General features: G+C 40.7%; 3 protein-coding genes across 3 annotated transcripts in view; all 3 read left to right on the forward strand.

The window, feature by feature from the left end:
- The first annotated feature begins 2,128 nt into the window (after window positions 1-2,128).
- ccn1l2 (cellular communication network factor 1, like 2) lies at window positions 2,129-7,020 on the forward strand. The gene is made up of 5 exons (XM_026342266.1): window positions 2,129-2,420; window positions 2,606-2,822; window positions 3,760-4,122; window positions 5,441-5,643; window positions 5,913-7,020. The coding sequence occupies exons 1-5, from the start codon at window positions 2,355-2,357 to the stop codon at window positions 6,210-6,212; spliced, it is 1,149 nt and encodes a 382-aa protein (XP_026198051.1). The 5' UTR covers window positions 2,129-2,354; the 3' UTR covers window positions 6,213-7,020.
- A 6,782-nt stretch (window positions 7,021-13,802) lies between these two features.
- On the forward strand, window positions 13,803-17,291 carry si:dkey-90l8.3 (LIM domain transcription factor LMO4-B). The gene is made up of 5 exons (XM_026343674.1): window positions 13,803-14,136; window positions 14,845-15,083; window positions 15,193-15,289; window positions 15,638-15,793; window positions 16,039-17,291. The coding sequence occupies exons 2-5, from the start codon at window positions 14,869-14,871 to the stop codon at window positions 16,045-16,047; spliced, it is 477 nt and encodes a 158-aa protein (XP_026199459.1). The 5' UTR covers window positions 13,803-14,136; window positions 14,845-14,868; the 3' UTR covers window positions 16,048-17,291.
- A 105-nt stretch (window positions 17,292-17,396) lies between these two features.
- Window positions 17,397-20,287, forward strand: part of bcl2l16 (BCL2 like 16) — a 28,537-nt gene continuing 25,646 nt past the window's right edge. Inside the window, exon 1 of the mRNA XM_033326141.1 lies at window positions 17,397-18,174. Coding sequence (XP_033182032.1) covers window positions 18,107-18,174 — 68 coding nt within the window. The 5' untranslated portion in view covers window positions 17,397-18,106. The remainder of the gene's footprint in view (window positions 18,175-20,287) is intronic.

Consider the following 20,287-nt stretch of genomic DNA (forward strand, 5'->3'; position numbering starts at 1 on the left):
ACAAAAAACAAAAGCTGTGATGAATCGCAGACAACTTCTGACCTCCATGTGTTTTGAAAATGTATGTCTGGCTAACAAACAATGGTTGGCACATGGCCAGGCAAGAGTCTGCCGAAGTGGCAACCCCCCTAACCCCACCCCTCCGCTTCTCCTGCTGTTCCATCAGTGTCCAACACAACGCAGCCCGTACACACATCCTGCCTTTGTGGGCCAGGAATGTCAAGAATTCAGACTGCTGCCCAACAAGGTGCTCTCAGCCCACCTCCCCTTATGCCCCATCTCACCCCAGTGACCCCTTAACTCCAGCTTCTTAGGGGTTTTACAGCCCAGCCGGCTGCGTGTCCGGGTGGCTGCTTGCATAAGTCTTTTCACTGTGTGTAGTTTGATGTTGTCCTCTCTCTGCACACAGTAACATCACTGCTTCAGTCTGGAGCTATACCACATGCACTCAGGAAACAAGCTGCATGTAGTGTGAGTTATAGTAGTGAACCTTTGCAGAAGTGACCAAACCCTCAAAATTCCTCCAAGAGCAAAGCAACGACTCATCCAGGAAGTCACACAAGAGAGAAGGAAAACATCCAAACACCTGTAAGCCTCTTGCACCTCTACTGTGTGTTCATGGTTTTTCTATTAGAAAGACACTAGTCAAAAGGCCTTTTGTTAGTTTAATAAAATACATAAAATACATATTGATATCACAACATTTCTGGGAGAATGGCTAAGGGACAAATAAAAGCTCAGGGAAACACGTCTGCTCTTCACCTGTAATTTTCAAAGGAGAATATTTGGTCATCAGTCTGTTATTTGAAAACCAAGTGCAACTGGTTTATGCAGCAAATTAATCCAAAGCATAAGAGCAAGTCCATCTCTAGTTTAAAAGAAGGTTTTGAGGATGACAAAGTCAATGGTCTGACTGAAAATCCATTGAAATACTGTGGCAGGACCTTAAACAGGCAGCTCTTCAAAGTGTCTGAATTAAATAATTAAATCTGGATGAATGATCTCCACTTATCTTGGTTTTGACTTGGTTTAAGTTGTTACTACTCAAACAGCCCACTAACTACATAATAATTACCCAGTAATTGTTTCACTACTTCTATGAAAGTCAATCAGTTAGTCTTAAATGAAATTTTGCTTCAATTGTAATGAAATGACGGGCATTTACGGTGATTCAAGTTTAAAATGTTAAAATAATTTGCTGGAAATTGATGCATTGATTAAGACAATATTTCATGCAAATAATGTAAACAGTGATTTGTCTTCAGTGATAATGGTGAAATCTATTACAGTCTTACATAGATTTTCTTTTGTAAATTACATTTACAGTCAGTCTCAGTAGTTCTCTCAGCAGACTGTGTCCACACTGGTTATATAGAGCGGAGGGAGACCTCCAGCAGCACTATCAAATGTGGCAAAATACATTTTCCATGTTCTGTGACAGCATGAGCCATCACTTAAATGTTAGGACTTTCCTGCTTTCAAACAAAACACTTTTTATCTGCCCCTGAGATGACAATAGCAATGCAGAGTCCTTCCTACTAATCATGGGAACCTGAGGATAGGCCTGTATTTCCTGGAAAGCAGCCCAGTTGGGAAGAAATGGGGAGAACACAGGATTTCCTGAGCACAATGTGCCACAGTACACTGCAGAGGACAGGTTGGCCAGAGCTGGTCGAAGAGTTGTTCACAGGGATTCTGTCTACATCATTGCTTCCTCTGTTAAAGATGCTTCCATGATCAAGTGGCATTCCCTGTTCAGATTTTCCATTACACCTGTCATACTATTGTTTTTTTCTTTAACAGAATTTGTCAAAGGTGACCTGACATATCTAATATTAAAGACATTTTGGGTCTGTGTGAGAGAATTGTGTTTAAGTACAATGTTTTCTAATCATTTTGTAACCAGGATATACAAGTTAGTATGAATTATCAAACAATTCCTTCTTGCTGTCCCACTTACACAGTGCTTTTTCAGTATTTCAACCAACGAATCCGAACACCCTTCCATCTGGACACTCTCCTGCCATGTTGAGAGGAAAGTTGATGATATCACTATGGGGGCGGAGGAATGTGTGTTTATAAGTACAGGCCCCTCATGGGGAAACCTCCATGTGAAATAGAGCTGGGTTGTGTTAACCTGTGCCTACACCAAGACACTATAGAAGAGCTAACAGACGGATGTACCCCACAGTGCATGCACTCTGAACTTTGGAGACATTTTCATTAAGACAAACAAGACTTTTTCCTCTTGGGACTGTGGACAGTTGATCTGGACAGCTCCTTACTTGTGCACATCTTTAATTCTTTTAGGGGTTTTGCCAATTTTATCATTTTGTGTATCTGTTGCAACCAGGATGCTTAGCCCTGTTACTTTGCAACACATTATTGGCACCCTGTTTATGCTCAGCAGTGCTACAGTGGTAAGTGACTGTGGCTTTTAGGAGCATGCTTTGAAAGCTTCTGTTTATATATTTGTGTGGATTATCATACTTAATCTTTACAATTAATTATGACTCAATTATGACTGTTATCATCTTGATTTGTATTTTTTTTATCAAACCAACCGCTGTGACACATCCTGACCTGATCTCTGATCTTGACCCAGACAGCAAAGGGTGAGTGCACGACTGAGTGTTCCTGTGCCTCCATACCCCCTGTATGCCCACCAGGTGTCAGCTGGGTGACCGACCACTGTGGCTGCTGTAAAGTTTGTGCTAAGCAGTTCAATGAAGACTGCAGCGCTGCAGAACCTTGCGATCACATCAAGGGGTTACGTTGCCATCTGGGGGCTGGCGGAGACCCAGAGAAAGGACTGTGTCGAGGTGAGGGCAACAATAAGGCTGAGCAAAAACATTTTATTAAATTAACTAAACGTGACTAACCAACATCTACCAAGATAATTTGCATATGTGACAGCTAAATAGCTTTAGGTGTAAGTCACAAGACAAAAACAGTCATTATCATATACATGCTGTCATGCAAAGCGACTTACAAGTGAAGTACAAAGCATGCAAAATATCTAAGCCAAGGAGAAGGACTTTAAACTAAAGTGCTATAGGAAGAGCTATTTAGTTTAAATGGTCTGCACTTATATAGCGCCTTTCTACCTAACTGGTACTTAAACCACTTTTACACTGCATATCATTCACACACACTGATGGCAGAGCTGCTAGGCGGATCTGACTCACAAGGGGCTACTTGGGGTTCAGTATCATACCCAAGAACACTTTGGCACGTAACAGAGCCAGGAATCAAACCACCGATCCTATGATTGGCAGACAACTGATCTACCAATTGAGCCACAGCCAGTGCACAGAAAGGTTGAAGTGCGATGAAAAGTTCAAAAGAGTTCAGTTTTCAGCAAGTTTTGGAAAATTGAGAGTGAGCATGCAGAAGTGGGAAGATCGTTCCACTACTGTAAAACCACTTAGCTGAACAGTTTTGACTGGGATCTCTTGAGGTGAGGTAAGGAAACCACTAGCAGTAATACATTGCAGTAGTCCAGACGAGATATGACCAAGGCCGGCATAATGAGTTGTGTTGTGTAGTCCAAAAGGTAGGGTCTAATCTTTCTGATGCTGAAAAGGGCAAATCTGCATGCCCTTGAGGCAGGGGAGATGTCGATAAAGCTCAGTTGACCATCAATGATCACCCCCAGGTGTTGCATTATGCGAGATGTCAGATCCAGGGAGTCCATCAAGTTCATACTGTAGGTCTCTTTTCAAAGCTCTGTTTCCTGTTTTGTGTGTGTGTTGATAGCTGAGGCCCAGGGTCTACCTTGTGAATTCAATGGCCACTTGTACCAGCATGGTGAGGACTTTCAGCCCAACTGCCAGCACCTGTGCACCTGTATGGATGGAGTAGTGGGCTGCATGCCTCTCTGTCCTCTTCAAGTGCCCTTACCCCAATGGCGCTGCTTGCATCTCCGGTTGGCAAGGTCTGAGGGTGGCTGCTGTGAGGAATGGGTGTGTAATGACAACAACCACATCAGTGAGGAGCCAGAGGAGCTGACACACATATCCCGGTTAGACAACCAGCCCATTCCTAACCACATTGGTGCCCTGCTGCAGGCCCAGCCGCAGCCACGGCACACAGCTCTCACCAGTTGGACAACATCCAGAGGTAAACACTGCAGTGTCTCTTGTCTTGCCTTTTTTTTTCTTATGGCTGCCAAAAACACTAAATATCATCAAAGGAGGTTTTTCATGTTGATGTGCAAGAAATGTACAATACTCTGTGTTAATAAAGTCATGCAATTGCATAGTAAACATCCTGTTAAAAACAGCTTCAGGTTCCAAAAACAATTTCAGGATATTTCTATATTACTTGTTCCCTGCTTGTCCAGGCCATTATTACATATATGTCAGAATCTATTTATCAGACATTTTTCTGCTGAGAGTGGCACTACAGAACAGCTTAGAGTGAGTACAATAATAAGATTCAATTCAATTCATTTTTTATTTTGCACCAAATCACAACAAAAGTCATCTCAAGGCACTATAGAGTGTAAGTTTTAAGACCTCACAAAATATAACTGTACACACAATTATATAGAACACCCAGCACTCCTAATTCAGCAGCACTGGGCAACAGTAGAGAGGAAAAACTCCCTTTAAGGGGAGGAAGAGACTTCCAGAAGAACCATGCTCAGAGTGGGCAGCCAGTGGTGGTATTTGAATGGATAGATGAAAGGGGAGGAGCTCAGTGTATCAAGTGAGGTCCCCCAGCAAATTAAGTCTATAGCAGTGTAACTAAGAGATGGTTCAGAGTCACCTGAGCCCCCTCTAACTGTATAATAATTGGAAAGTTTTAAGCCTGGACCTAAATGTAGAGAGGGTGTCTGACTCTTGAACTTGAACTGGGAGCTGGTTCCACAGAAGAGGAGCTTGATATCTGTAGGCTCTGCCTCCCATTCTAAGTTTGGAAACTTTAGGAACCACAAGCTGCACTCTTAAAGCTTTATAAGTGAGGAGAAGTACTTGAAATTTCAATTCTGGATTTTACTGGGAGCCAATGGAGAGAAGCTAACATAGGAGAAATATGATCTGTCTTGCTAATTCCAGTCAAACCTCTGGCTGGTTCAACCTCAAGGGAATATGACTATGCTCAATAATTAAACCTTTGCAATAGATTTTATATTTGCTGTATTCCACTTAGATTTTTTATTTGGCATTACCTTAGAGTAGTAGTCATATAGCTGCCAAAATCCTGTGAGAGCCATTAGTGTTCACCTTTAATTTGAAGAAAATGTACTCAGATTTGTTGAGAGATTTATAGCTCAGGAACAAACAAAACAAAACAGCTACTAGGCCTTCATCTCCATTCTCAGGTTGTTCCAAGGCTGGGGAAAAATAGCACCCATAAGCATAATTTAGTGGAAGTCTTTGATTCTTGAATGTTTAATTGTAACAAACTTACAGTATATTTTCCTCTCGCACAGAGATTGTGCCCTTCCCCATGTCTAAGGTATTATTCGAATCCAGTTGTTTCCCTCAAACCACTGATTGGACTGAGTGTTCTACCACATGTGGCATGGGCATTTCAAGTCGGGTGACCAATAACAATCCCGACTGTCAACTGGTCAGAGAAACCAGACTGTGCCAGGTCAGGCAATGTGAGCTGCAGCTTCCTGTAACCATCAAGGTATGCTTAGAACATAACCAATAGAAAATTAAAGAATATTTAAGATAAACAAAACACATTAGTAGAGTATAATGGGAATTACACTGCAAACTCATCTGGGTCACAGTACAACACCTGCAGTGAACTGGTTTTAAGTTAATTTTTCATAGATCATGGAAAGTGATTAAATGAATTAAGAAACACCAAACTGTCCCTTATGAACATTAAGTTTATGACTTGACTTAGTTGAATTTTATTTCAATGGAACCTCTGTTTGTGTCATCCATAAGGGGAAGAAATGTCAGCGAACTTTCCGTCCCCAGGAACCACTCAGAATCATCTTTGCTGGGTGCTCAACAGCACAGCGGTACCGCCCGCGCACCTGTGGGGCTTGCACTGATGGCCGCTGCTGCACACCCTCCCTCACTCGCACCATACAGCTCCGCTTTCACTGCCCTGATGGAGAGAGCTTCCACAGAAACATCATGTGGATCCAACGCTGCAGCTGCAACACACGCTGTCATAGTCACAGCAGGCCCTCCAGCCCTTCAGCCAGTCTCCACAATGACATCCATACCTTCAGGCACTGAGGCTGACTCACCATGTCCTGCCCTCACCTGGCAAGTTGGGCTAAGACTCTATTTTTTAAATCTTGGATCTGTACCTACCCCTCCCTAAACCCACTTTCTCCCTGTCTGCCAGCTGGGAGGGAAACTCTGAGCTCCTGTCACCACATTCAGGCAATACACTCACTTGCACTTTAAATTTCCTGCCAAAATGGCATCAGTTTGCCCACATGAGAGGTGTGTTACCTCTCTAGTGCTATGGCAGCACTGAAGACAGCACACATTCTGATGCTGTATTAGACTACTGGCAGACAGTTTTTAATGAAACTTCTGTTATTTAATTGTAGCTTTGCAATTCTGCAGACATTTTGACGATCATGACATTTTTTGTCTGATGGATTTTATATTAGTAAGGAAGAACTAAACGACATACCGTATATTCATTATGGTCTGTCCTTTGTTGTTCAGTGTTTTTGACTGATTTTACCTGAGTGTATCAGTCCGTTTAGGAAATTATGCTTTCTATACTACAACAGTATATAGATTAAAGCATATAGTGTATAGAGACTTAAGGATCACCTCATTTTTGGGGTGTGATTTTACTTTATTTTATTCTGTGTTTGTGTGTGTTTATGTGTATGAGTGTACATACAATGTTTTATTTTGAGGGATGAAATGTTATACGCTTAAGACATATGTGTTCTTGTTCTTGCATTTTTCTGTAAACTTCTGTACATCAAATAAAAATGCAACCTGTCTTATTTTTTGGCTAATCTTTGAATTCAGTGTATCAAGAGGCTTTCCAGTTGTACAAATGTTCCAACACCCATGTACAGTCAGATGTACACACTGTGTACAAATATGTTAATATACAGCAGAACAAAGTAAAGTGTGAATTTAATAATTTAAAAAATTAAAAACTCACAATGTACACATGGTCGAGTGACCAGTGAATCGTGTTTCCCTGTGGATTTTATCATAACGAGAGAGTCTGCAATCATATTGCTGCATTCAAAATACAGCTGGAGTGACCCCAAATCGGATCTTTTTCTGTGTGTCAGAATTTTTTCATTGAAGTTTAAACAATGTGATTCCTTTTCAATCTTTGACAATATGACCGCTGTCAATATGGTTTGATTGGAATTAATCTGTCTTTTAATTGTGTCTCTTGCATGTTGCCTGGCATCATTAGTCAGTGCTGGCACTGTGACTCACCAGGCTCACACAGTCTGGTATTGTCTGCCTTGTTTTGGCCCTGACTGTTTCGATTGTTCACTTTTTTCCCCTGCCTGCACCAGCTGATTTACTTATATGTCTACATTTGGGTCCTATCTGTCTGCTGCCTTTCTTAAAATGAAACATGAAACAAACCTTACCCCAGACCCTGAGTGTCCTGGGGAATTACCATGCCCAGCCTGGACCTAGAGGCTGGTACACCTATAAAGAAGAACTCCTGAGTAGCCCAACATCTGCTAATCTGATCACCCTGACAATCCCATTAGTTAATTTTGGCTAAAGCTTGTCCTGCTGAGGGGTTCGGTCTTTTCTGAAGGCCTCCGGAGGTGCTACACCTTTACAGTGCCCTTCTGCTTACTTTTGTGAATCATGACCAGATGAGGAGGGAGCTTAAAAGCCAAAGCAGCAGTGGAGGAACACAGAGAGAACCTGCACTGGCTCTGCCTTCTGAACTTACAAAATCACGAAGGTAGGTCTGACACACTGACTGTCTTAAACAATTTGTTTTAATTATAAGTCATAATTCAGTCAGGCTTACAGTACATGCTGTGTAACCAGTGTGCTGAGTTTGGTGGTTGTCACTCACATCTTTTTGAGGTCTGCATTTGTATTGCCTCCTGGCCCTACACTTTACCCCAACTGGCTCTGGAGCACAAACATTACGGTGGGCTACTAAATTCCTCACCCAGGCCTCTGCCTCCTTCTGAGAGGAGAGAGTAACACTCTGACCTTCTGACTGCCTCATTCAGAACTACTGACGACACTGCTTCTCTACCAACTCTCAAGTTCCCACTTAACAACAGGACCAAATACATTTAGTTTGTGGGATTCTAATTGAGGCAGAGATTGGCTTATTTGGTGGGTACTACACATTTACCATCAGAAATGTGTGATTGTGACCTGAGATTGTTTTTGGTAAATTTTATGTCAGTGTGCCAGTTACACCTTCATCAGGTGTAAAGTTGTTATGTAGCAGCCTGGTTTCTATTGCACATGCTTTACTCAAAGTGGATATTTGCACATGACAGCGTTGCATTTTGTTGCAGCAGTTTTGTTTGCTGCTGCAGAGTTTTACCAGCTGAAGGAGGTAATTTTCATACAGTGGCTGGAAGCAATCATATTCATTAAATGATTGCCTCTCAACCTAGTATACATGTAAGTTGTGTCCTCATTAGAATTAATCGTTTTTTCATCTGGGCACCATTATATCAGTAACTAATGTAATGTAATGCTGTATTGTGGTAACCCATCAAAATATTCTGTGAATTATGGTGTTGGATTGATGGACAGACAGATGAATGGTCTGATGATATGGCCATTCTTTAAACAGAGTTTTAATGGCATAAACTTATTTTTGGCTTTTTTTGCGGGTCTGTTTCTATGTAGCCAAATATGCAGTAACATGCAATAACATGGTCATAATGACAACTTAAATGAACTGATACTATACCAGCCGAAATTTGCAGCTTGTTTGCACAGAAATGGCAAAATATATAAATATATGTTAAAAAGTTAATTGTTAAATGCTTGGTAGCCCTCAACACAGGTTTAATAAAATCTCTAATACCCACAATATGTCCATGACACAGTTGTTTCAGGTGTGATATATAATATTCATCAATTTTTTTATGAAACCTTGTGGCAGAATACATCTGCAGTACAGTCCCAGCGCAATGTAAAATAGGCTACCTGCGGTAGGAAAGCATTTGTCCAATTCACTACAAAGCAAGTAGCAAGCAAGCAGTGTTCTGACTTTTCATGATTGTCAATGTTTTTGTTGAACTTAGCAATTGTAAATTCAACTGACAACAGGTCAAATATTTGTATCCTCTGGATCCTTCTTCAGTCAAGGCTAAATTCTTTTACCATCCAACCAACACGCTGGAACAAAAAAGCACACATAACTTACCATTTCACCATGGAGATATCCTCACCATCTGCTAATGTCATTGATGGCACCACTGGTTCCCATTTGACTTAGGCCTTTAAGCATTACCCTTGATGACGATATTTATCTGCTTAGGGTGTTTAGTCGGAGTAAATTCAGGGAAATGAACTTTCCAACGAAATTGTTGTACACGAAAGCGGGTGTCGCATGACAACAATTGGCTGTTGTTTTTTTGTCAGTATTACTGGCATTTCAGATAAATAGACATAAATAATAGGAGAAATAACAAGTTTATGCATTTGAGATGAGCTGTGTGGTAAATAATGAGTCGCTGACATTGAGTTAAAGGCTGCAAAAATCATATTAGACATTTGCTTACCCTCTGCCAACTGCAGGGGGAAGCACTGAGGTACCTGATTTTAAGTAAGTCTGCCAATTTTTATTTCCCTTGTAATTTAACTTCTGAGGCATAGTAACTAAATGCTATCCCTCCATGTTTAGCATACACATACAACAAGCAGACACAGTTGGGAGGTTTTATAATTTTATGGACATCCTAGCTGCACAGTGTGCACAGCAGGGAATCAGATCAGAGTCAGTATAGGTAGAACTGAACTGAAACTGAAACATGGTGCAAAGTCACTTGAATGAAAACTGCTTACCTTGCACATGAGCCAACACGATATCGGACTCACTGGGTTGTTTTCTTTTGTACAGCCACTGCACATCTGCATTAGTGTTTCTATCACAGTGCTGGAGTTTTGTAAACATTACTGTCTTGGCAGCCTGTGGTGCTGTGATGCTCCACAGCTGTTTGGGTTGTCTGGGAACCCAGACTGTAAGTTACAGGTGTTGTCCAGTCTCACAGCAAAATCACTTTCAATACTGCCTTGACAGAGGAACAGGAAATATGTAAGATAATCAACAGGACTGGTGGAAATTGGCTGCCAAACCAACCATGGTAGAAAAATTTCATCTCTACCACTACCTCTCCTCCACTTAAAGGATGCTGTTCCTTTTCAGGATATTATTAGTAGGTAATAACACACCTTCCCAGTTGATTGACTTGAAAATGAATGAGCAGAACATTCCCATAAAGAATCCCACTCAAGCTGAGGGTTCACAGTCGAGTAAAAACTGTGACTTACCACTACTAAAACCACTGCTACCACTGTGCTTAACAATAGAGATACTATGACTACCATTCATTTTGATTTCAGTTATTCACATACTCTAAAGCTTTGGGAAAATTCTGACCTGAGTCAAGATAGATAGCTTTAAATAGATATATACTTTATTAATCCCAAAAGAAATTCAATTCAACAGCTCCGTTAAGAACACAGCACCACAGTCACACAAAATGCCAGGATAAAAATAAAAAATAAGAAAAACAAGCAATAGAACAATAAAAAAAAAATCAATCAAATTTAATTCATAATGTTATAACATAATATGTTTTCCAAATCACAACAAAAGTAATCTCAAGACACTTCCCAATGTAAGGTTGAAGACCTTACAGAATATATCAATTCAACTACATAAGGAATTATACAGAAAACCTAACGATCCCACTTGAGCAGTACTAAGTGACAGCAGAGAGGAAAAACTCCCTTTAAAGGAAGAAACCTCTGGCCTCAACCAGTTGGGGTGAGTAAAAAGAGGAGAGACAAATAAACAGAAGGCAACAAAAGAACAACAAGCAGCAGGCAAAACACTGAGCAGTTTGGAAGGACCAGTAACTGCATACTGGACACATACATCTCCAAGGCTGGGGACACCTGCAGAAAAGTACAGAACCACAAGTAGACCTGCACTCTGAGAGCAAAGTGTTCTGCTGGGGCAATCAGGTACTATGAGGTCTTTTAGATATGATGAAGCATATGATGGTGCTTTATGTGAAAGGCGAAGGATAAATGATACCAAATACCAACCCCCGCGTGAGGTAAACTGAAATACGACACAAATATGCAGAAAACTGCACCATTACAGTTTGACCAAAGTGAGAATGTGCTTTAACCTTTGATATTTGATGTTTAGTATACCCTTCCATAAAGAAAAATTCTGAAATCTGTTCACAACTCTGTATATAAATAATATCTGAGTGTGTAATTACTTTTATGAGCCAATGTTATATACTTGAAATATGTTCCTTCCTGAGTTGATTTTAAACACTTTCCAATAAGAACTTTAAACAAATGTATAGTGAGTGTTGATTACCCTGAAGTGGCCTCATTGAGTAACTGCAACAATACGTCAAACTTGTATTGCACATTTCTGTTTGCTGTACACTGAAGACATTTGTGTGTAAGATCAGAAGATGAGACAAAACATTAAGAATGTCAATTTTTATTGTGATGTGAAACAATGTCACACTAAACATAACATAATTTTTCATATTACCCATTTTTTGGTGAGCAAAAGAATTGAAACATATATTTTTACAATGAAGGTATTTGATTTAAATCCCAGACTGCAGTGTCCTTCATTTGTTGTTTGTTTTAGGGGGTCTTCTTCCTTCCTAGTACTGTACCACATATCTTACTGTAATGTCCGAATGTAGTTCGTATAATATAGAAATGCAGTCACACAAATGAAATAAAACAAGCCCTGTTGGCTTTTCAGTATCTGAACACTAATTTTAGTCTCGTATCTGTTCACAATATAGGTCTAAAGAAAATATGTACAGCTTTTTAAGATAAGATAAGATAAGATAAGATAAGATAAGATAAGATAAGATAAGATAAGATAAGATAAGATAGACTTTATTCATCCCACAATGGGGAAATTCTTTTGTCTACAGCAGCAAGGTGACATTAAATAGAACAGTATAGAAAAGCAGTATAGAGTGGCAAGCATCAATATTAACTACACAAGAAAAAATAAAACAAATTACAAGACAATTAAATTAATTAATGAATTACACATTAAACAAAGATAATATAACCAGTTAACACCAGTATAAAAACAAATGACAGAAACAACAACAGCAGCAATTAATGGAATACATCATGTAGGTACATAGTGTCAGCAGTATTGGACTTAGTATTGGACATGGTCAGTTAGTCACAACAGTGCCTCCATGGTAGTCTTCTCTAACCTCTTGTATCACATTCTACAATACAAAGCTGCCAGTGTCTGCTCCCAAGGTTTTGTGATGCTGTCCTCTACAGGATCCCGGCTGGAAGTACAGTATTAGGACCCTCTGAGGCTCAATCTGCAGTACATTTAGGCAGATACTTTTATCCAAAAAAATGAAGGCAGGGTAAGTGTACAGAGATCTTGCCTAAGGATCTGTACTGGAGGTAGGCCACAGCTGGGATTTGAACCCCAGGCTCCTACATGAAAGGCAGTACACTAACCAGCCACTTATACCAGTACATCTAAAGATATTTACTCACTCTGTCTCTTAAACAAAGGTGTATAAACTGCACAACTTCAACACTCAAGTAAAAAACCACTACAGGTGGGGGTGGCCTTTACTTTTTCTACTTAAGTAAATGTAGACCTACTAAAGCACATGATCTAAATTTTATTTAAAGTACAAAGTATTTGTGTTGGGGTGGATCCTTTCTGGTTGTGGTTCCCTTTTTTTCCTGTCTGAATTGAGAGCAGCTGTATATTTAAACAATGTAGAATCTGACACTGGTGGTAACATAAATGTAGGTCTGGTCCAGATTTGTTTGACAAACTCTCTAAGGTCAAAATTCTGACTAAATGTGGTTACCTACAGACTGTGGAACAACAACAGCAATCTGTAAAAGTGGAGCTGATTTTAACCCCTGTATCTAGTGACAAGAGGTTAATCCACAAATGATCCCCCAGCATTTTATATATATAAATGATTATTTTTAAAAGAATATAATCCTGGAAAAAGTAACATCTAACTTTTGATGTTGAATGTAGTGTTAAAGTGTTTTCCTCAAATTTGTAGTGGAGTAAAAGTAAAAAAAAAAAAACATCATTGAACTTAGGTATAGTTGTTGAGTAAATGTACTTAATTCCTTACCACCTCTGCTCTTTAACACAAACGTGCGCACATACAAATACATACACATATGCACAAACAACACTTTTTTTTTAAACCTACATTGTAGGCAGATCCTGTAAAACATTACATCTCACAATCTTTTAAGAGAACTTTGAAGTAAAAGCTGCCTTGTACAGTAGCTTAAGATTGACTGTTTGACTTTCAACTAATCACTATTACTTTTTCAATATCTAATCTAAGAGTTCCCTCAGTGACAGATATGAATAGCTTTTTCTGGTTGTCCATAGTTTTTGATCTACTTCGATCTAAACTATGAACAACAGAACAGAACAGTGTCGGTGTCACTCGCAGGAGCTTAGGACACGTGAACGTGCATATTAATAAACCACTATGAACCCATAAATCATTTTGACTCTGGACACGCCCCCTGCTCTCCTATTGGCTGCTGCGCGCTTCATGTCGGCTGCGTCTCCTGTTATTTAAGTAGCCCCTTGCGCAATTTGATGAATAGTGTTGCTGTCAAAAGCATCAGAAACAGATCAGGGCATGTTGATAGACAAGCAGCGGTGTCAGAGCAGCCAGAGCAGCCAGAGAAGCGTCGTCATGTCTCCTTATAGTTACATGTAGTGAGTTCGAGCTGGATGTCGGAGAAGAGTTTGCTCAACTGAGACCGTTACCGCGCCGTCCCGAGGTCAGTCTTCTGTTTGTCGGCGCTTTTTTTCTGGAAAGCCATGGAGACTAAGGCTGTGTTCAAACTCTGAGCGTGTCGAGGTTTCTCGAAACACTCTTCCGCCTTTCAAACTTCAACGCAGCAGGAAAACCTTTGGCTCGACAAGGTAACACATCTCTTCCTCTTTCCTCGTTTTCTCTCCGCGCGCATTTTGACGAGACTTTCCCTTGAAGAAACACGAACCTCCAGCTGTTAAGCTAGCACCATTTAATGACTGTAATGAAGTTAAAAACTGGAAATGCGTCGTAAAGAAAAACTTTTACAGACACTATTAGTATTAGAATACATTTAATTTCATTACTGCCCCATTTGGTGACCTCCCCTTTAAATTACAATAATGTTAACGCATGGAAATCCATTTCTTTCTTAATACCATTAGTTATTACCTTTATATATAATTATTACAATACATTATTATGTTGCGCCTGTTCATAAAACATGTTGTACATGTCATGTTGCAGTTATTAATACTCGTATTGATTATTGAGGGAATGTTAAGTCTGTGACAGTATGACCATATTTTCCTGCTGACGCCCAGTGTAAATCTGTGTAGTTGTAAATACACATGAATTAATATTAATGCTCATGAGTCAGCTGTACTGTGAATTTGTATTTATTACAAGTTGTTTTAAATGAAGCAATTAATTAAATCAATATCTACCAGAAGTAAATAGTACTTAATCTTTAAGACAATTATGTCAGCAGTCTATCTGTTGTCTAAAAAAGAAAAGGTGGTAAACTGAACATAGATTGATCTGACTCCACCACTGACTACACCTGTCTCAGCTGTCAAACCTCTGTCCTGTCTGTCCAGGAGCCTGTGAGGAGCCACATCAGCATGGTGAATAGCCAAACATCAGGTGTGCCGCCGGCCTCCAGGTCGTGTGCAGGATGTGGAGGAAAGATCGCTGACCGCTTCCTGCTCTTTTCCATGGAACGCTACTGGCACACTCGCTGCCTCAAATGCTCTTGCTGCCAAGCCCAGCTGGGGGATATTGGCACTACTTGCTACAGCAAAGGGGGCATGATTTTGTGTCGGAGTGACTACATCAGGTGAGAGGAAGGAAGAGGAGGCAGACGATAAAGGAGGAGGAGAGCAAGCTGCTGCTTTTAGATTTTGGAGGCCGTACAGAATGTGCAATCTGTGTTTTTGTGTTTGCAGACTGTTCGGGCACAGTGGGGCGTGCAGCGCCTGCAGCCAGTCGATCCCAGCCAGTGAAATGGTGATGAGGGCACAGGGAAATGTTTACCACCTCAAGGTAAATCCCAAGATATCGCATCAGTGTGCTTTGTCTCCTGCTGCTTGTTTGACAGAAACATCTGGGATTTGGTGATTAGAGACAGTTGGGCTGGGAAGACGTCCCTGCTCAGAGAACGAAATGCCCTCAATCTTTTTTGTGTCATTATTATCACTCTTAAACTTGTTTCAAACTCAAACTCTTGTTTGAGTTTAAGCTTTTTATGTTTTAGATAGAGTGATTTAGATTAAGATAAATTGGTTTTCAGTGTTTCTAATATTTATTATTTCAGTTTCTCACACCATTGCGCTCCACTCAGTTTTTTAGACAAAAAAAAAAGTTAACATCCCCTTTTTTGCTCCTCTGCAGTGTTTCAGCTGCGCCACCTGTAGAAACAGACTGATGCCTGGTGATCGCTTCCATTATATCAACGGTACCATATTCTGTGAGCATGACAGACCTGGCGCTGTCTTGCTCAACAGCCACCTGCCACTTCAGAGCAGCTCTGTTCTGACAGACCAGAAGGTAAATAAAGCAGCTGCTGTGACATTGTTCTGAATTTACAGCAGAGCTTAACATGAATTTTGGTATACTGTAATTTGAAAAATTTAAACCTGTTGGTGCTGTTGATATGAAGAAAATGATGCTTCAAAGTGAAAAATAAATATGACCCGAGTAAAATCAGAGTTACAGTAGTTTACACTACAGTGTGTCAGTGCAGAAATTTGTAAAAAAGTAATCTAACTAAAAGTAAACTAACTGGTCTACAGGTATGCTGAGTGGCAGGACTGCTGCATGTCGTCTCCTACTTTCCTCCTGAGCTTCACTTCTCCTCGGTGCACTTCTCTTGCTGCTGTCGCCGATGTTGTGGATTCTCATCACTTTCCCTGTCTCTCTTCTCCTGGAGAGGATGCAGTTTACCAACAAGATGTCCCCGTCGGTCACCATATCAGAGACTCTATGTACTGCATACAAAGTCACATTTATGTTGTGTTCAATGTTAAAGTAGTCTGTGCATTGGTGCACAGTGTGTGTAAACTGCACTGGCTAATGGCCCCTTCAGGACTCCAAGAAAGCTGTGGAGGAGAGCAGTGATGGTGAAAAGCCAGCATTGACTGGAAAAGGGAACAACAGATGCTTGAATGAACGTTTGATGGACTGCTGTAAAATGACTGTCAGAGCTTTGCTTACACCATGTGGCATTACTTCCCCTGAGCATCAATGCTTTTAATGAACTCATGATCTCTCTCTTGTACATGTTAATCTGAGATTGAAGATGATGAATGTAAAATTGATGGGTGTCAGGCGTGTATCTTGAAAATGTCCAGTCATGAGAAAACCTTTAAATGAGTTTAACTTTAAATGGGTCAGAAGGGATGTTCAGACCCACATCAGAAACTTTTTAAAGCACTCAAGGACAAAACAAGCTGTAATGTTGCTGTTATCTATAATTACTGATATTTCAGGTGCGCAAAGAGTAACTGAACTGATCCACTGGAGGTTTCGCTTTTTTCTGTGAAGTTTCCTTTATGAGATGATCAGTGTGTGGAGAAATAAACAAGACTTAAAAACAAAAATCCTATTAAAATGATTTTCCTGTAACATGTCACAAAGTGAGCTGGGGTCATTTTGAAGCCTGTTAGTGGCATTAGAGTGGCTTTCATATGGTGCGTGGTGCCTAGCATGGTGGTTGTGACTGGCTCTCTCACTCTCTTTACCCCTGTATGGTGAATACATGCCTGATTACCCTGAGGAATGGAATTAGAGCGCTTGAGCTCTGACCATTTACAGAAGCAATTAAACATGAGCCCTGTATCTGTGCTGCTGTAGCTCCTAAGAGGCTGAACTTGGGGCATATCCTGTGGCTGACTGGCTCGGTGGCTGCCTGCCTGCTTGTCTCTAATGAAGCCTAATCTGAAAGCAGGCTAATTAAAGGGGAGTGGTCCCCTCTACATCCAGGGTATTTGAAACAATCTGATGTATTTACTGTTTACCATGTTCCAATTAAAGCTCCCACACAGCCTGGTTTGTTTCCCATCACAGCTTTGTTCTCTGCCACTCTGCATGGCTTCTGAAAATTATTTTCCTGAGCTGCATCTAATTCGCTCTAACTCAGTGTGCCTTTTTAATGCTATGTAAAACGTCTCAGCATACCATCAGAGGTTGGGAGTTAATCTTCGTGTGATAGCGGTGGTGGAGTATGCAGCGTGCAGGAAGCAGAAGATAGCATCTGCTCTACTTTCACACCTTGCCTGGGAGCATGGCAGCCATCAGACTTGCTCCTTAATGCGCTTAGCTATTTCAAAATGTCCCACTTGTCATGGTAGGTGCTGATGCTGCATCAATTATTTATTCCACGTCTGATCAAGAAGCGTCACGCAAATTCATTAACGTATGCAAATGATCACAATTACAATTATCTTTGTATCGTGATGGCAAAGAAATAAAACCTCGGCACATTCCCGAGTCCCAGTGCACAACAAGTTACACTTTGCATTCAAACTAATCAAGCCTCATCTGCCTTTTCCTAATTAGCCGGAACGTTTTCAGATGCCAATTAGCAGGTCTCATGAAAAGGCTTTTTGCCATGAGGCGTTGTCTTTTATCTGAGCTTCTGCAGGTGTGTGCCTCACCATGTAGCCTGTGTCATAGGAAAGTGTTTATTTCTGCTAATTAATCATATTAACACATGCAGATGAGTGTAATTGCCTGAGCTCCTCCACCTCACACTGTGTGAAGACACATGATGATGCCAGGATATTTATACATGCTTATGATGAAGAAGAAGACTGGCAGAGCCGCCTCCTCGCCCAGACGCTCCTGTGATACAGATTCAAGATGGCTGCCCTTCTTGCCTTCCTTCAGCCCTGTTCCTGTGCCAGCCAGATGCTCTTTCCAATGACAAGGTCTGTCTCTCTCTCTCTGTGTGTGTGTGTGTGTGTGTGTGTGTGTGGACAGGCCACACCAAGTGTTTGGAACTGGACAATGGGCTGGCATTAGTTTATACATCTCTGTGAGGTGCCAGTCTGCTTTTTGTTACGACATGTGAACTAAAGTCTGAACAGCAGGAGAACACAGAGGTTCACTTCCCATATGGGGAAGGATGTTGTTAGATATGTTCTTAAAATAGAGTTATTTATATAACTCTCACTTTATTAAAGGGTCATGATATGTTTCTGAGCTGCAAGAAATGACATCTTTTCAGAATACTACATCTTAGACTGTACAAACACTAAACTTTACCAGAGTGCTTATTCACCTTTACCACACAGTGCATAACTCATATTTCTAATGTGTAGACTGTTTAAACTGTTCATTACAAACCACTACAGCAACTTTGTCTAATGCGTTTTTACATATGTAAATAAAATTAGTTTGATGAGGACAAGGAACACCCTCTCGGATTGTGGTGGTTCACAGCAGCAGTGTACAAATTAAATAAATAAAAAATACAAATGGGTTGATATAACAGATGTTGTTTCATCACCTAGGCAGTCATAATCCAAACTTTCTGGATGCCTAGTTTTAAATTTGGATGAAGTCATCGTTTAAATGGCTTTTAATGCGTCAATTCAAAAAGACCTGTGCAGAGACCTGTGATTAGTACCATCATCTTTGTGGACTAAATTGTTACTGGCTCTCTATCATATTGATGAAACTTGACTGTTCTGCTTCTGGTATCTGTTATTTCTCGTAGATTGTACAGGTACAGGTGTATCTAATAAAGTGACCAGTGAACATATATGGTACACAGATGTAAAGCTCCATGGATCATCAGTTTTAACAAAAGACTTTAGTGTTTAGAAAAGATTCTCCATTAGTAGAGAATAATAGCCAGATGAGTTGAGAAGGAAAGATGCCAGGGAGGTACAGTGTATGTGAACGAATGTTGATAGACAGGTCTTGTCTTCCCTTAGGCAATGAGCTCACCGTAAATGTGTTTGTTTTAAAACCGCCATCTGGCTGCCCTAAGTTTCAGAATCCAAGCATGTAAATGCAGTGATAGTGTACTGAAGTCTGTGGCATTAAACTGTGCTGACAATTGTTCTGGAAGCTGCATGGGCTGCTAGAGCCATTTATGAAAACTCCCAGTCCCTGGTCATTGGATTATTGTTGAGGAGTAGCTAGTACAATTACACACACCTAATTGGTCAAAACCATATTGTGCTAAATGTTCCAAGGATTTCTGAATCCTCTTTGGACTCGCTAAGGTCTCCAGTGCTGTGCTGCATACACTACTACGTATGGACCTGAAACATGAGACACTGCTGAAACATGTAAGAAGTGAGGCATGTTGCAGCCATAAGTCACTGCCTTCAGCAAGGAAACAGAGGAGCATAATGACAAAGAGAGCGACTTTACAACTTTGAACTTCATACAGGAATGTCAGGGAGGGGAGTGAGAGAAAAGTTCTCCTGGCCAATCGGAACTCTTTGAATAATTAAAGTGATCGGCTTAATTAGCTCAATTACGTTAATTTGACCACGGAACATGGCCATATGGTGAAAGGAAACAAAAGAGGGGGGAACTAATTAAAAGTAAAATAATGAGGATTTTAATTAACTGGCTCCCCAGACAGCAGAGCGCAGGGATCAGGAGCCTGCTACCATAATTAAAGTGCTGTAACGCTGGCAACATCTCTCCTCTCTTTCTTATATCTGTGAGAGCTCTATCCATCTAATTAAATCTGTAAATAAATTAGCAACATTGAGGGTTCCTGCTTGACTTAACACTGCCTGCAATCCACCCCCCACCTTCCCAATAACACGCTCACCTTACTTTCAGCAGACTGCGCCACCCATATGTAGGCAAAGGTTGAGCTAAAGTCTGTCATTAACAGAGGGATGTGGGTTGAGGATTGTGTGACTGTGTGTGTGTTTAACTCTGTCATGTTTGTGCAAGCTGATGCTTGCTCCTTTTCATAACCCTGGATTCTGTTTTAAAGCTCTATCTGCTGGAAACACTGGCTGATGCAGATCACAGGAGGCCACAGCAGAGGTGACAGAGGCTTCTCCTCCA

The sequence above is a fragment of the Anabas testudineus genome, chromosome 9 (assembly GCF_900324465.2).
Source record: "Anabas testudineus chromosome 9, fAnaTes1.2, whole genome shotgun sequence".
NCBI lineage: Eukaryota > Metazoa > Chordata > Actinopteri > Anabantiformes > Anabantidae > Anabas > Anabas testudineus.

What these genes read in the sequence shown, in the direction of transcription:
- si:dkey-90l8.3 (XM_026343674.1), top strand. Translation starts at nt 14,869, where the DNA reads ATGGTGAATAGCCAAACATCAGGTGTGCCGCCGGCCTCCAGGTCGTGT. An exon ending in TGTCGGAGTGACTACATCAG is followed by an intron (nt 15,084 to 15,192) that starts GTGAGAGGAAGG and finishes TTGTGTTTGCAG; the next exon opens with ACTGTTCGGGCACAGTGGGG. An exon ending in GAAATGTTTACCACCTCAAG is followed by an intron (nt 15,290 to 15,637) that starts GTAAATCCCAAG and finishes GCTCCTCTGCAG; the next exon opens with TGTTTCAGCTGCGCCACCTG.
- ccn1l2 (XM_026342266.1), top strand. Translation starts at nt 2,355, where the DNA reads ATGCTTAGCCCTGTTACTTTGCAACACATTATTGGCACCCTGTTTATG. An exon ending in AGAGAAAGGACTGTGTCGAG is followed by an intron (nt 2,823 to 3,759) that starts GTGAGGGCAACA and finishes GTGTGTTGATAG; the next exon opens with CTGAGGCCCAGGGTCTACCT. An exon ending in AGCTTCCTGTAACCATCAAG is followed by an intron (nt 5,644 to 5,912) that starts GTATGCTTAGAA and finishes GTCATCCATAAG; the next exon opens with GGGAAGAAATGTCAGCGAAC.